Consider the following 15352-nt stretch of genomic DNA (forward strand, 5'->3'; position numbering starts at 1 on the left):
GGGAGACAGGATGCTCACTGATGCAAAGATGTATCTATCAATAAAGATCTTCAGCTGGTCAGGGGGCAGGGCAAACATCTTCCCGTGGGCTCAACAAAGAGTGAGCCTCACAGATGCAGGTGCAATGGTTGGTCCACGGGTCTTCTGACCTTGTGGTGTCTCAGCTAGCACACATGGTCCTTTTCCCTTCTATTGGCTTTCAGGAGGCAGTTTTTATTTTGACCTAAGATGCTGTCTGTCTTCCTGAACTGACTTTTCCAAAACCAAGAAACTGAGCAGACCTGGAGAGCCTACCCACTGTCACTACCCTGAGAGCAAACTGGTGGTCTCTAGAAAGGAGGAGAAAGCATGCCCTGAGAGCCTTACCTGGTCCAGCTTCCAGTGAAACTCTGCGGGGCGAAAGGTGTCTGCCTGGTCAAAGTCCTTCCTCAGGAGGAAGACAAGGCGGCAGTTGTGCACATACAAGGCATAGTGATGCCGGTTCATTTCTGAAAGGCAGAAATGGGGTTGAAGGATGAGAGACTCTCTGTCCGTTTCCACCAAAGAGTCTTCCATTATGTTGCTAGGCATGGTTCAGACGACAAAGAAATGGTCTCTCTTATTTTCCCATATATAAATTCTGGTGAATTTTTCTAGAACATATTTGGGGGAAGACACTGAGGTAGAATAAGCTCCGGTAGGACCCATAGCAAAACTTCTTCTGAGATCTTGCCTTTAAACGCTGTCTGACCTATACTCCATCAGAGCCCGGTGAAAGGTGATCATGTTGGCAAGCTTTGTTATGTGTACTTTCAGGGCTCTCTGCCAATCACATCAGCTTCTCTGGGCTCTCTAGCATGGCTGCTTTCTCCCGGAGTTCTGGGATTTGTTTTATTTTTGTCAGACTTGACACAGTGACCACAAACACATTTCTTTTGTCTCCTTAATCTATGCTAAGAGGGGTTGCCTTGCTTTTAGCGGCTAGGAGGAGACAAATTGATTTTCCAGCATTAGGCATAACTCTGTGGCTCTTCAAAGCGATGAATAATCACCCCCTCCCCAGGCACAGCCATCAATCAATGGAACCTTTTCTTCCTCGGATATAAAGACTTTCTTACTTGCTTAGGAAATCTTATGACATGGTTTTAGCCATGACACTTAGAGCCACAAGACACTACCAATTGGCAAGAAAGGAGCTGTTCTGTACCAACACATAGAGAAAACACATTTTACTTGGCTGTAGGACCAAGGGAAATTTACTGGGAGGCATTTGCGCCAAGTGGGTAAACCAGTACATGGCCGTGTATGGGGTTGAGCATAGCCATACATTAAGGCCTGCATTAGGGTAGGTAGTGGACTCGCTTAAGGTAACCTAAGGCTGGAATACTGTGACTGATTCCTGTACATCTATATTAACCTTGCTATGAGGCCAGCATTGGCCTCATCTCTAAAGATGAACCTTGATTGGCTCTGACTAAATAAACTCCTGCCAATTATTGCAACACAGGAACTGGTTCAAGATGCCAGCCCAAGGTCAACAGAGAGGACCATTTTCCTGCCCACATGGCCTCTGCTGAGAACTGGCAGGGAGGATATGGTCCAGGCCAATTTTTAGCAGTTTCCTAAGCAGTTCTGGGATAGGTGACAGCAGAACACAAAACTGAGGGATGTCCTCATTGCTTTGGAGAAGTGCAGTAGATAAGCAGAAGTCTGTGGCAGCTGTAGCCTTATCTGTCCATCTTAAACTGATACATGTGCAGACACAGATCTGAGAAGATGCAGGGAAAAGGGACATGGATCTTGGTCACACTTTACCTGTAGGATGACCAGGAAGCCATCACAGATCTAGGAGTTTTCAGGTACAAGAAAGTCTATATTCTCCGTGTTAGTTTGATTTTTCAGTTCTCTGCTCCCATTCGATCTGGACTTCCCATCTCTGTAGTGGATACCGTCTTAATTGCCACAATGAGGAAATGTGTGTAAAGCATCTGGCTGGAACAGATGCTCCGTGGCTGTCGGTTATTATAAAGGCCATTACTGTGCCTGGGGACTACAGCATCACAGACAGCCACGTCAGATGCTGTTTCCACCCAAGCACCAGCATTCTCCAGAACCCAGTGCAACAATGGCAGGAGGGAGGATGGGCAGTAACTACATGGCAACCCTTAGCCTCTGGATTGGCAAAACTTCTCTGGCCTGGTTATGACCTTGCTATGAGGTCAACACTGGCTTCATGTCTAAAGGTGAGCCTTGATTAGCTCTGACTAAATAGACTCCTGCCAATTCTTCCAACACAGGAACTGGTTCAAGATGCCAGCCCAAGGTCAACAGAGAGGGCCATTCTCCTGCCCACATGGCCTCTGCTAAATATTTCTTGTCCTGTTCATGATTGTATAAGTAATTTTCTGGGTTTCTGTTAAGAGCTCTTAGGAAAAGTAAAGAACAAAGGCTTTATTAGCTTTATTTGGAATCAACTAGGGGGAAGAAGACTGGAAGAACAAACCTCCTCTGCTAGAACGTATTTCAGTCTATTCCCTTTCCCTTTGTCTCTCTTTTTTTTTTTTTTTTTTTTCAGAGCTGGGGACTGAACCCAGGGCCTTTCGCTTGCTAGGCAAGCGCTCTACCCCTGAGCTAAATCCCCAACCCCTCCCTTTGTCTCTTTGATGAAGACACCTTGGTCAATACACAAATACAAGGGACATCTCCTGGTCAGCCAATGGGCAGCAAGGAGTAGGGTTCCTTCCTGTTCTTATAGTTGCAATCCTTCTGAGCAGTTTTCTAGTTACTTCAGGTCTGTGGGCACACCCTTGTTTGCTCATACCTGGAGAGCCATTGTAGTACTCACTACCAGGCTGATGTCCTACCAGGGCTATGCCAGGTCACCCCCCCCCCATCTTAGAATTTCAAGCAGGAAATATCAAGCACCATGCATGGCTACTTATCATTCATCATTTCCAGCTGAATTCAAAGTGAGCAGGACTAGAAAACTGCTCAGAAGGATTGCAAATATAAGAACAGGAAGGAACCCTACTCCTTGCTGCCCGAGGAGGAAGGGGTCCCAGTTGCAGAGACAGGTGTGTGAGCATGCAGGGATTATGGGGAGATGGCAGGAGCTGGGAATTGTGGGTGGTAACAGGCAATAGCATCATTCTCAGAGAGAATGGGGAGACAAAGGCCAGCAAAGGCCCACACATCCCTTGTGGCAATGGCACTGCTCCATGTGTACCTAACCCTGCATCCTTTGCTCCCAGGATATAGTTAATTGCATTTCATAGCCTCTCTGTGGCTGGGTGAAGGTCCCATGATCAAGTTCCAGCAAGTGGAAGGTAGTGATTAGAGGTGACACATACAACCTGCTGTCTTTGTCATTAAAACCTTCTGCATGCAACACTGGTTCTTCCTCTTTGATGGCTAAGTAAAGGCAGACTAAACAATGAAAGGATTCTTGTCTCAGAATATCTGGACCAGGCAGAGCTTTTCCCTCCATACCCACCACTGGACAATGAATGAGGAGAACCACGTGAGAGTGGCAGCCACTGAGAGCTTTATTGGTGATAATGGTAATAGTGGCTTTCCTTTTCTCTCTTCCTTCCACAATTAGCCTTTGCTGACTAATCAATTCTGCTCTCCAGCTATTTATAGAGGACTTTATAGTGGGCCAGCATTAGTAAGTTTTGTTCGGCGCACCAAACAGAAAGCAATATGCTGTCCAGAAAGGCCAATTTCATCATTTTCACAAAAATTTCCTCAATATTTATATTCTATGACTTAGTAATTCAACTTCCAGCCACAGAGCAATCAGAAATGTGTGAAAGTTATGTTCTAGAATGCTCACTACAGCATTGCTTCATTTACCTTTAAAAGGAGGCACTCTAAGAGGCCAACAAAGGAAGCCATTAAATAAAGTATGATAAATCCACATGGCAGAGTTTTAAACTGGCATGTAATTTAGTTTCCAGAGGCGGTTGGAATGGTGGTTTATGCCTGTAATCCTTGCACTGAGGATGTGGGTCAGGAGGCTCAGGAGTTCAAGGCCAGTATGGGCCATGTGACATTTTGTCAATCAGACCCCTCCAAAACTTTATCACACGGACACATGACCTGGGTAAGTTATTCATGAAACAATCATCCCATGGGTATTATTAAAATAGATTGAAGTGTGAAGACTTTCTACTTATTTACAGAAATAAAAGTAACTTTAAATAAAGTATACAGAATTTTACCAGATACCTCTCCAAGTGCTTGGATTTTAGGTTCTTTGTATATTTTGATAATTTCTCGTGCTTTTTCCATTTCTGATGCAATTTGTATCACTTCTCTACTGGAAAGACTTTCTGATATACAATAAAAGTCCTAATCAGGCTTTCCTAAACCCCAATATTTTGTATTTATATTACTTTCCCCGCCAGACCCTTTCCATTTTCACTGTAACAATCTTTTTTTAAAATATGTATTTATGATGTATGTGTTTATGTACTTGCATATGTGTGTGTGCACATGTGCATATTAATGTCTAGGCACATGTCTGTGCACATGAGCACAACCTTGCACTTGTGGAGGTCAGGGGACAATTTGCAGGAATTGGTTTTCTCGTTCTATGATGTGGGTTCCAGACATCAAGCTTGGGCTGTTACCCTTGGTGACAAGTGCTGCTCTCCACTGTACCACATCTCCTGCCCTCTGTGCCAATCTCAAGCGAACTGTTAGGGCGTGGCTTCCTGTGAAGGCAGAGCTGAGGCACAGGCCTTGCAGGTCTGAGGTTCTGAGCCTCTGGTGATGATGTGCCACTATGACTGGAAGGCATCATTGCAGACTGCAGACATGGCTGCCCTGTCGAGTCCCCTGAAGCACTGGCCTGTGCAGCTAGGACGAGGCCCTGGCACATACAGTTTATAAAGCTTTGCTGGCTTATTCTTATACCTGCAGTGCCTTTATTGTACAAGTCTGGCTCTAGGATATGCAATAAGAGGCCCTAGACACCACACTGTTCTAGGTGGTGGAACTGTCCTTGCCCATGACTCTAACTCTTCTGTTTAAGATGCTCTTGTGTAGGCAGAGACCCATCAGTAAGTGATGGGGAATGATCAAACCCCAAAGATACCTGTGCAGGCCTGGCATGAGAGAAATGTGCAGCACCTGCTAGCATCCATTTTCCCTTTTCAAAACACTGCTTTAAGTTGACAAGATCCTTTTATTCAAAGAGGGGGCTTTTGGAAAATAATTACACAATGTCTTAGGGTTTTCCTGCCATGAAGATGCCATGACCACGCCCACTCTTATAAAGGAAAACATTTAATCAGGGCAGGCAGACAGTTTCAGACTCACCAGTTTTATCTGAGTTACAGAGGATGGTTTCCTTCTCAGCTCTCACGCCAGGGCTGGGGCCATGTTTCATCCACATTGTGATGGTGAACTGGTCTGTCAGGTTCTTGGGCACAATCCCATCCGGGATCTTGGCACCCTGCCTGCCATCAAACTTGAAGATCATCTCACTGCTGTCCACCAGGAGTCCAGCAGTCCAGTTGGTAGCCGCACTAGGGGATGGCAAGAGGTCGATGATGCCCGAGGATGCTCCTGCATGGAAGGAGATGAAAGCTCAGTGGTTATTCCTCAAGGTTGGTGGTGCGCTTACCTTCTGACTTCTGTTTCTGTGTCAGAGTGGAGTTAGTGGACTTACTGAGGTCTGTTGCTACTCCTGACCTAAGTGGCTCAGAAAAGAGTCCAATATCATTCGATCCCCTCTGACTTGATCCTGGTCTGTTTAGACATGCATTGGTACGCAAATAAAACCGATGCATCTGTCCAGGAAGGTACAATCAAGTACTATACAAGGAAAAGATGTGAGATGAGCCTCAAGAGTTGGGAGAACCATTGGGACTTTTAGTAGCTTGGTTTCCTGCAGACAGCCAGGACTTTGGTTGGGTGAATAAATTCATTCATGCAACCATCAATTAATCTGCCAGTCATTTACTAAGCATTCAGCCTATGCCATGACACTTTCTGAGGTCTGGCCACATTGAAGATAAATACGATATACTCATTGTCATGAAGAATCTATGAGACAACATAGCATGATCAGGGTTAAGACCGAGGAAAATTCTAGGCTCTCATCTAGAGAGGTGTACAAGCTACTTTGTATAGACTACATTTTTCTACAACCATTTGCTGAAGCCAAATGGTACAGTGCTTGAGAACAGGGGCTCTGAGGTTGGCACCACTTGAATTTGACACCTGGCAGCTTGACTCAGCAGCTCTGTGTCACACATCAATCCCTCTGACTAGATTCCCTTCCCCGTATATGTGGGGCATGAATGAGATCATTCATTCAAGCCTACAGCTACATGCTTAACACACATTGCATGCTCATTCAATGTATGCTATAATTTTAACATCTCCATTATTGTGATTATTTTTGGCTATCATGATCATTCCAGGCTAGAACAGGAGGGTTATCTTCAAACAGAAAGGTTATACCTATAATGGCAGATTAGCATTTTGCAGCAATCACAAGGCAGCTTTGTGGAGAGTAGGCTAAGAGGGAGAGGAACAGCTGGCTTGTCAGGAAAGAATAACTGTTCTGGGAGGAGCTTTGGGCCCTTATTCATTTTCTTGAGCATCATCCTTTCCAGGAGGTTGGGAGCTTCCTGCTATGTTCAAGTCTAAAGGATTGGGGAATGAAAGTTTTGCCAGAGCTGTGCATGGGGCTGTCTCCTGGCAGGACACTTAGCAGTCGTGTAAACGTTGTGATGGTGGTACAGAGGAGATCGAGCTGATACTCTAAAGGATGGTGGCGAATGTGCACTGCCTGATGTTCATTGGGTCATTAGCCTTTGGCCATCTGCAGAGCAGAAAGTCACCTCACCTAGGATTTGTGTTTCAAGGTCAGCTGTCACAAAAAGTATCCCCAGGAAGGTGCCATATTGGAAACCAATGTACTTCTTTATAATGTTCATCCTTGCCAGATTTCCCTTTGGCTTTGGAAAGGATCACCAGGCACATGTTCATGGGCTTGGAGTGAAGGACTAGAATATATGGGGAAAATATGATTCTTCTGAGCACAGATGGTCTGCTTTGCACTGCATTAAGTTCATCCTGAAAGGGCCTGCAGAAGGCCCATCCTTCTGGTGTGGGATGCAGGCTCTCCATTCATGATGAGAGGTGTGGGTAGAATTGTTGGCATGAATCACATGGGGATGTTCTAGGGATGTTGTCTGTTACTGCCCTTGACACATAATAGGAACTCAGTTCCTATTTATAACTGCCCTTCCTCTTTTCCGATGCCCCTCCTAAGATTCTCTGGTAGAGGCTGAGAGATGACTCAATCAGTCATATAAACATAAAAGGTAGGGTCTCTAGGAGAGAGAGAGAGAGAGAGAGAGAGAGAGAGAGAGAGAGAGAGAGAGAGAGAGAGAAACACAAACAAGCAAACAAGCAAACACACTGTGGTGTGGTGTGGTGTGTGCCTTAATTCCAGAACTAGGAGGTAGAGACAAACAGAAGCTGGAAACTCGTTGTCTAACCAGCCTAGCCTAGCCTCAGGGTCAGCATGAGACCCTGACTCAAAAATTAAAGAGAAACACCTAATGTCTACTTCTGACTTACACACACACACACACACACACACACACACACACACACACACACGTGCTCATGTATACACATATGCACTAATAAGTATGTACACTACACATACACATAACACAGCATATATATATATATATATATATATCTCAGAATAAAGGGAAAACGTAAGAAATGGAGGAAAGAAGGGACAGACAGTAGGTGGTCTCTGGCAATTCTCAGTGCTCAGGTGACCTTCCTGCCTGTTGGCCATGCCTCACATTTCTTATCAGAGCCAGTTATTCTCACCTCACAACGCCCCTCCCCCAGCACATACCACTTATCTGAAGAAGAAGCTCACACTACCATTTTACCCTCCTTGGGATGTACTCTCCATATATATTGGTAAAAGAGACATCAGTCAATATGGTAGCAAGGAGAGATTAGTGGGTCGTTTGGAAATGAGAGATTCATGGGATATCAAAAAGTTCATTTTCCCACCACCCACAGAATCATATCACAGCAGCTTGTTTTACTGATAACGGCATTAGATCTGCGATTTGTGCAAAATGATGACAGTGACTGGGGCACACAAGGATTCTTGAAACCTGTGGTATCTGCAAAGATTCAGGCTGATCATTTACAACCTCTGCGAAGTCTATAAGGTTCATCCAAGAACAGCGTACAGGGACACATATGGTGTCTTATGCCATCAACGGAGCAGCCAGGGTGGCAAACAGGGGACCCAGAATGAGGCTTGGCAGGGCTGTGAAGTATCACCCGAGGCTCCCTCTATCGGTTAAGATTCTTACTGTGCCTGGAGATTTCACACTGCACTTAATCATTTAGACTAGCAGAGGATTTGAGGGAAAAGTTTTCCCAAAACAGATTTGGAGAGAAGCACAAAGCAAACACTAGTGCGGCATAGTGGGAAAGGTGTTTGGGAAGCAAACTGGCTGCAGAGTAACCTAACGTGGGGCAGGGGTGTTCTGTAGACAGAGCTGGAATCCACAGAACTTTATCCTTTTTATACGTTTACTTTCTTATATCCCAAGCATCTTTCTATGGGACCCTGAGTAGACACCAGACCACTGAGTGTCTGATTATTGAGCTACGTCTCAGGTTCCTTTGTTATATGGTTGTGTGGTGACTACCATTAAGATTCTAGTTGACAGGTAAGGGACCCCAGGCTAAGGGGACCCAGGCTTACAGCCAGCTGTTGAGTGGATTCATCGCTGGAGCTTTCCAGACCCAAAGCTGAGATTCCTTACTGAACTCCCCTCAGTGAACTGAAGCAAAAGTCTATAACTTTTTGTGTATTTAGCAAATGTGGAAACTGAGGACCAGGGGAGGAAATGACTAGACCAGGGTTGTATCACCTTGTGACTAACTGGAGACAGGTGCACCTGTGACATGCAGATGATCCAATGACCAGTTAGCTGAGATGACCACCCCAGTCCTATAAAATACCTAGTCTTTATCCATGTGTCTGCTCCCAGAGATCTTGCACACTGAGACCACACAAACAGAGCTCCCGTGTCTTCTGTGGAGGGAACTGGCAGTCCCTCTTCCCCGTCCTGCAGATGTTGCTGCTGGAGAACCTGATACATTTAACCAGATGGTACAGACTTTTATGGACCTAGCAGATTGAATGTATTTCTTGTTACACTTAAACAATCTGAGGAAGATTCACTTCCACCCAAAGTTCTTTCATCTCTTCTTTCCAAAGGATCCCATGGGAAAGCTGTGGGAAAACAAGTCACTTGTAGGCATGGTATGGCAGCATTTGCACATCCAAGTATGCTTACACTGCTTGTTTGGAGCCCTGTGACAGTCCCTGGAGCCACTAGATGCTAAGAATTCATGTTCTTCGGGTACATTGCAACTGCTGCCTCACTGTTAGGTACTCCAAACTAACAACAGCATCTGCTTTCAAGTCCCCGGGTTCTATTAGTGTGGAAATGCTGTTCTGAGCAGCAAATAGAGACAGGACGGAATGAGAGAGCTTTATGGGCACAGGAGACTGTAGAAGGTCAAACAGTATATGGAATGGTGGTCACTTAGGTCTTTATACTGCTGTGCATTGCCCAGGTATGGAGAGGCGGTGTCCTCTAGAGTTCTGAAGTGGATCTGTGGCAGAAGTGATGTGCATGGAGCCTCTAGGCCTAGGAGGGGTGGAGATTAGTGGGAGAATCTTGAGAGGGGAACTGCCTCGTCTAAGATCATCGAAGATCAAGGCTCATTCTACGGTATTCTCAGAGAGACACATGGTGAGCAATAAGCAGATGCATGAATAATTTTCTATTTTCTCAATAAATGTGTATGCAATGTCCAAGCCATGCCGAGCACTGCCATGAGAACACAACTTTAATCTCATGAAAATGCCCCCACTTTTAGGGACCCAGTAAGCCTTTTAACTCTCCTGAGGGAAGAGTTAAATGAGTAAAAACATCTCTGAGTAGAGATTCTTGGCAGAATCCAGAAAGGCCTTCTTCAAGTGCCTGGTGGACCACTGGGTCTAGGTACTAGAAGAGTGTATGTATGCATGACACACATCTCTGACCCATTATATCAGCTTGACCATAAGTCCCGCTCTGTCCAGAGAAACAGGAATGCAAGTGACATGTGTCATATTAGGAAAGAAACATTAAGGGGTGGTTCACAGTTCGCCATGAATCTTTTCTACCTTTCCTGGGATGAATGATGTTCTAGATCAAGGCTACTCCATTAGCTGGGGTCTTGTCCAATCCAAGGAGGACACATGGTCAGAATGATAAACTTCGTTTATTTTAAACCAATGAAATCATGAGGTTCTGCAGCATAACCTGCCTGACCATCCTTCCTGATGATTCATAGGAGCAAATAGTGAAGGCAACTATGGCTTCCATTTTTCCATCTATATGCTTGAGATCTGAAGGCCTTGAAAACAGAAACTTGGATTTCTAGGTAAAACAAGCTGGGCTTTGGTTGATAGACTCCTGGGGTGGGGCCATGGACACCTACTGAGTTTCTGACCATCTTGGGAAATACCACTATAGGCAAAAGCCTTCTCTGAAAGGAAGGCAATGGTGTGGTAGTTGTATAAGTGGCCTCCACAAATTAGCAGATTCAGAAAGAGAGACTCACTGCTCATACTATCATGGTGAGAGAGTGTGTTCAGCAGATGTCCTATCAGATTAGTGAATTAATCTGATCCCAAACCTACTGAAGCGAAGCTCTATGGAGTAAAGCTTTGAGAAGACTAAAGATTCCTACAGTCACCCAGGGAACACTACCCGTGATGACATCCCAGATTTGTGGGACTCCGAGGGCATCAGAGCCTCTGATGGTAATTCTTTGGACAAACTCTGCTAAGCTGAAAGCTATCATAGAAAACCTTAGATCCTCACACTTCCTAAATGTTTCATTGCAACTCCTTTTTGAACATACGTCTGTCTTCCTAGGAACCCAAATTATTAGGTGATTTGATGCTATGGACGCTTCTATATCATTTTAAGAGTTACACAGCACTTACACAAACAAAAAAACATTTGCTGAAGTAATTAATGTATGCATGAATTCCCCAGCTCATCAGCATATAAATCTGGGGAAGAACAGGGTTGGGTTAATCCACTCTCCATTGGCTTAGAAAGTACTTGATTTTAATAGCATGCTCATACACCGTGGCCTTTCCTTCAGCAGGACCTGTCCTGGGAACTCTTGACTTACCAACAGCCGCCCTTGGCATTGTGTTCAGGAAGTAGTGGCCAGCTGCCAGGAACCCTATGATCCCCTCAGAACAGCCTGGCCTCTGTGGTATAAAGGGCATATACACCACAAAGTACTTTTCTATTTCATATAATACGTAGTGACATAGGGACAAGGAAGGGAACCTTTTCTTGGGCTGTCGTTAATGTCAAATTTGATTTGGCTGAGAGGTCTCCCTGAGGGCTTCTTCTTGCATTTCATTCTCAATATAGGACTGTGACTTTTCACATCTGGAAATCCTGGTCCAGAGACAAGATTGATACCGGAATTCCTGAAGTTGGAAAAGGGCAGTTGGCTATCTCCTCTAAGAAGCCAGGCTTCAGGGAGTCTGGAAGACGGATCAGCTATCTGGTATACAATCTGGAGGAGACACAGGTCCAGAGAGCTCCACTCTATTGTTCCAAGGAGAGCAGAAAAGAAGCATCTCCTTGCTTAAATCTTGGAAAGAAAATGTCCGCCAAGCCGTGTTTCCTTAGGTCTGTCTCCTGTGCTGCCATGTCTGCTTATGTGCCTTCTGACACCAGACTGGCTTCCCAAGCACTAAAGGGAGAGAATCCCACCTAAGGGGAAAGCGGGTGGAGCTGATGCTTGCTGGTGTCAGACACTAACGCAGAGAATGCCGCAGAGCTTCAGTTCTTACAGAAGCAACCTGAGACTTCACCTAACTGAGCAAGGGAACAGATGGACTAGTGACTGAGGGGAAGGGCTTGGGAGAGCAAAGCAAAGACTTGGGGATGAGAAGCAAAGAAATGGACAAAGCATGAAGTGAGCCACGGGGGTGGAACTATAGGTTAAGGCAGATCCCCAGGAGAACTGAGAGGAGGCTAGAAGGTGGTGTTGCCCAGTGATCTCCTGTAAATGTTGCTCCTGGGTTTCTGGCTTAGGGTGTGGCCTGTTTATTAAGTTAGACTTTAGAGATCCCTTCTCTCTTCTTTCCAACCGCTTACCACTTATTAAATCTTGCTGATTTTGCCTCTTAACTGTCCTAAATTCATCCCTACAGCCACTCCCTTGGCTCAGAACTCATTATCTGTTGCTTAGACTATGGTAATAGTATCCTAATTGCTCTCCATGTTTCTCTTTAAAGTTAATAAAGATTTGTAGGATGAAAAATGCGTGAATGCCGAGTTTAAAATGTCATAGCAGCTCTCTGGTTGGGAAATGATGGAGGGAACCTGCCTACCATCTACTGAAAACACAGACGTCTGTCGCCAGGAGCCATGATGCCCACAAGAATCAGACAGTACCACACAGCCTGTGTGTTGGGCATGACCCAGCCCCTAACCTTTCCTTAGATGCCAGGGTGCCTGACTTCTGATGTTCTGTCCTTTGCTTCTGCCCTGTTTTGCAGTACTCTACTCTAGGCCAATCATAAATCCCAGCTTCTGACATGAGACCTGACTTATCTGGGCAGGGACTTCATAAGAGTGATAGGCAGTGCTACTGGGAAGGTGGCTAGAGAGAAGCAGGCTTGTCTCATTCAAAGGGCAGCGCTCAGATGCAGATGAGACACACTTGGGGAAGCTGCCTTCCCCAGCTGAGTTAGCCTGCAAGGCTGGCAGCCCAGAGGGAGTGAGCTATTAGCAAGCCACATGCAATTTGGGCTTGCTGTTTCTTCTCTTAAAATACTTTTGAGCCTTCTCTACCTCTCACCAGCAGTACCCATCTCACCATCAAGTCACAGCATGTGCCCTTGGACCCTCTGATCTTTAGCAAGCAGAGTCATCATTTCCTTCTAAGCCAGAGTTCTGGGAAATGACTACAACCCATGGTGGCCATGTGGGGTTGAGTTCGCTGACACTCCAGGTACCAGGAGGATGAAAAGGGATATTCATTTTAAGTAAGATGTCACCTTAGATGACTTCCATAAACCAAGTAGAAGAAAGGACAGGATGTGAGCAGTCCATGAGCATTGTAAATCCCTATATATCCTCTTTTGGAATAGTTGTTCGAAATGCCATTTTCCCCCAATTTACTGAATTGTTCCAGAAGGGCAGGCATCCCCACAGGTCTTCCCTGAAAGCCTAGTGATATGACACAGAATAACAGAATATGCTATTTAATAGGGCTTTGCTTTATTTTGGTTCTAAAATTTCACTTGGTTCTTCAGGTGAGAAAAATGAAAAGAACAATCCCAAAGACAATATAGTAGGCCCTCATGAAATAACACAACGAAACTCTACACCGAGGACCCTCACTTTCCTCTGGAAGAGGCATGGTTACAGCCAAGTGTAGCCCACTGTGGAAAGAAGTCTTTTCCTCAGCTCCCACAGCAAAGCGCTGCACGTGAGTCCCTGAATATTCTTATAGAGAGCAAAGAAGTACTGCTCGTCCAAGGGAGGCAAAGAGGGCGGCCAACACAGTAGCAGTCGACTACTAAAGCATGTGGTCTGGCCCTGCCTCACAGGCTACTTAGCCTCTCCTTCACAGGCCCACCGGAGAGCTACAGGTCAGCTCTAGGAGCCAAGTTGGCCTTGATAAATTCTCAACCAATGAGCCTACCTTTCTGAGAGCCCTGTTTTCAAAGTCAAACTCTGATATTTCCTGTCTGTGTAAACTTCAATGATGGTCACACTTTGAGTCTCCAAGCTTCCGTCTTTAAAGCTGGGTGGGTATGTTTTCTTTTTGGTATACACGTCAACACTAAGTGGAGCATCCCATGCGGAGTGTCACGGGATGCACAGTGGGGTATTCAATAAAGGGCTCTTCCAAGCCATCCTCTAGGGTATCCTGTAATCAGCTCCATTTCCTCTCTTGCAGCCCACTCTCCCTCTCAGTAGTAATTCCTTGTCTGTTCCCCTTTTGCCTTCACCTGTGACTATCTTCATTCACCCACCTCAATCCTGTCGGAAGCGGCTCTGCTCTGGACAGCTGGGCTCACTTCACAGGCTGTACCCCGATCAGTTGTTTAGCTTCAGGCCCTTGGTTTAGCGCTTTGCTGTTCCTATATTAAAATTCCCAACCATTTCATTTGCACTGGGCCTTGGAAATTATGTGGCTGCTTGGTGGAGATGAGTCAACCCCTTCTGCACATTGCCTGGCACCATTTTTTCATAATGGTCCTCGGCAAGCAGCTCTCTATAACTGAGCGTGTTGGGAAGACCTTGAGTGGCACTTGCCTCTGTGCTGGAAACTTTGAACCAATATTTGCCATTCAATCCCTGTCTCACCAGTGAAGAAAGGAAGCTCGGTCACACTCCTTGCCTAAAGCTACACAGACTCTGAAACAGTTGTGTCTGGGGCCAAAAAGCTGAGTTTTCTCACCCTTCTGCCCTAAGCAAATATCCATTCAGGAGGACTGAGGCAGGTGGGGAAGGCTGGCCTTTTTGCTATAATTAGATAAACTTCATTTGCATGTATCACTTGAAAGCTATTAATTGAACAGAGTCTCAAAGGAAAAGCTCACCACATAGTTTCTGAAGGGATTTCTCAGAGTAGGTCTCTCGGTCACAGCCCTTGCCGATGTAATTAGTCTGCAGCTCCGCAGTGACCTGGAGGGAGGACACAGCTCCGTCGCACGTCTCCAGGTGGATGCCGGGGAACAAGGGCATACTCCCCGAGCCGGGCTGGTACTCAATCCTTTTGGTCCAATCTGAAAAAACAAGAAGATTAAATCATTTACAGTCAGCCCTGCTAGACCACTTGTTTTGAAAGGGTGAATGCATTCCAATAAATCATTTGTTTCAACAAATAGATTACGGAACAGTTTGAGAATAATGGGAATTTTACATTTGCTGGATTAAAGCTCTCATCTCACCTTAAGAAAATACCAGGTGAGCCAGAAGGCTGGATGCAGCTGCATTGAGCCACAGAACACAAACACATACACTCCTTGGTCATCTACCTGCTTCTCAGGTACTATGTATTGTACGGAAAACAGAGTGAGGCATAGCACCCAGAAACATCGGTGAGAAACCGGAAAAGTAGCGAGAAAAACATTATCTTATCTCATACAAGCATTACAAAGACTAAATCGCTTGACCTTGAAAGATGCCTGGGACACTTAGAGCCTGTGTGACACTGTGAAATGGTGGGAGCTGAGGTTGGGAGAGCAAGTGGGACCAAT

General features: G+C 45.5%; 1 protein-coding gene across 1 annotated transcript in view; it reads right to left on the minus strand.

The window, feature by feature from the left end:
- Clstn2 (calsyntenin 2) overlaps positions 1-15352 on the minus strand; it is a 131980-nt gene that overhangs the window by 75607 nt on the left and 41021 nt on the right. Inside the window, exons 4-6 of the mRNA XM_032910066.1 lie at positions 14693-14878; positions 5305-5553; positions 367-488 (exon numbers count right to left, since the gene is read on the minus strand). Of these exons, the coding sequence (XP_032765957.1) occupies positions 367-488; positions 5305-5553; positions 14693-14837 (516 nt within the window). The 5' untranslated portion in view covers positions 14838-14878. The remainder of the gene's footprint in view (positions 1-366; positions 489-5304; positions 5554-14692; positions 14879-15352) is intronic.

This window comes from Rattus rattus, chromosome 8 (assembly GCF_011064425.1).
Source record: "Rattus rattus isolate New Zealand chromosome 8, Rrattus_CSIRO_v1, whole genome shotgun sequence".
Lineage (NCBI taxonomy): Eukaryota > Metazoa > Chordata > Mammalia > Rodentia > Muridae > Rattus > Rattus rattus.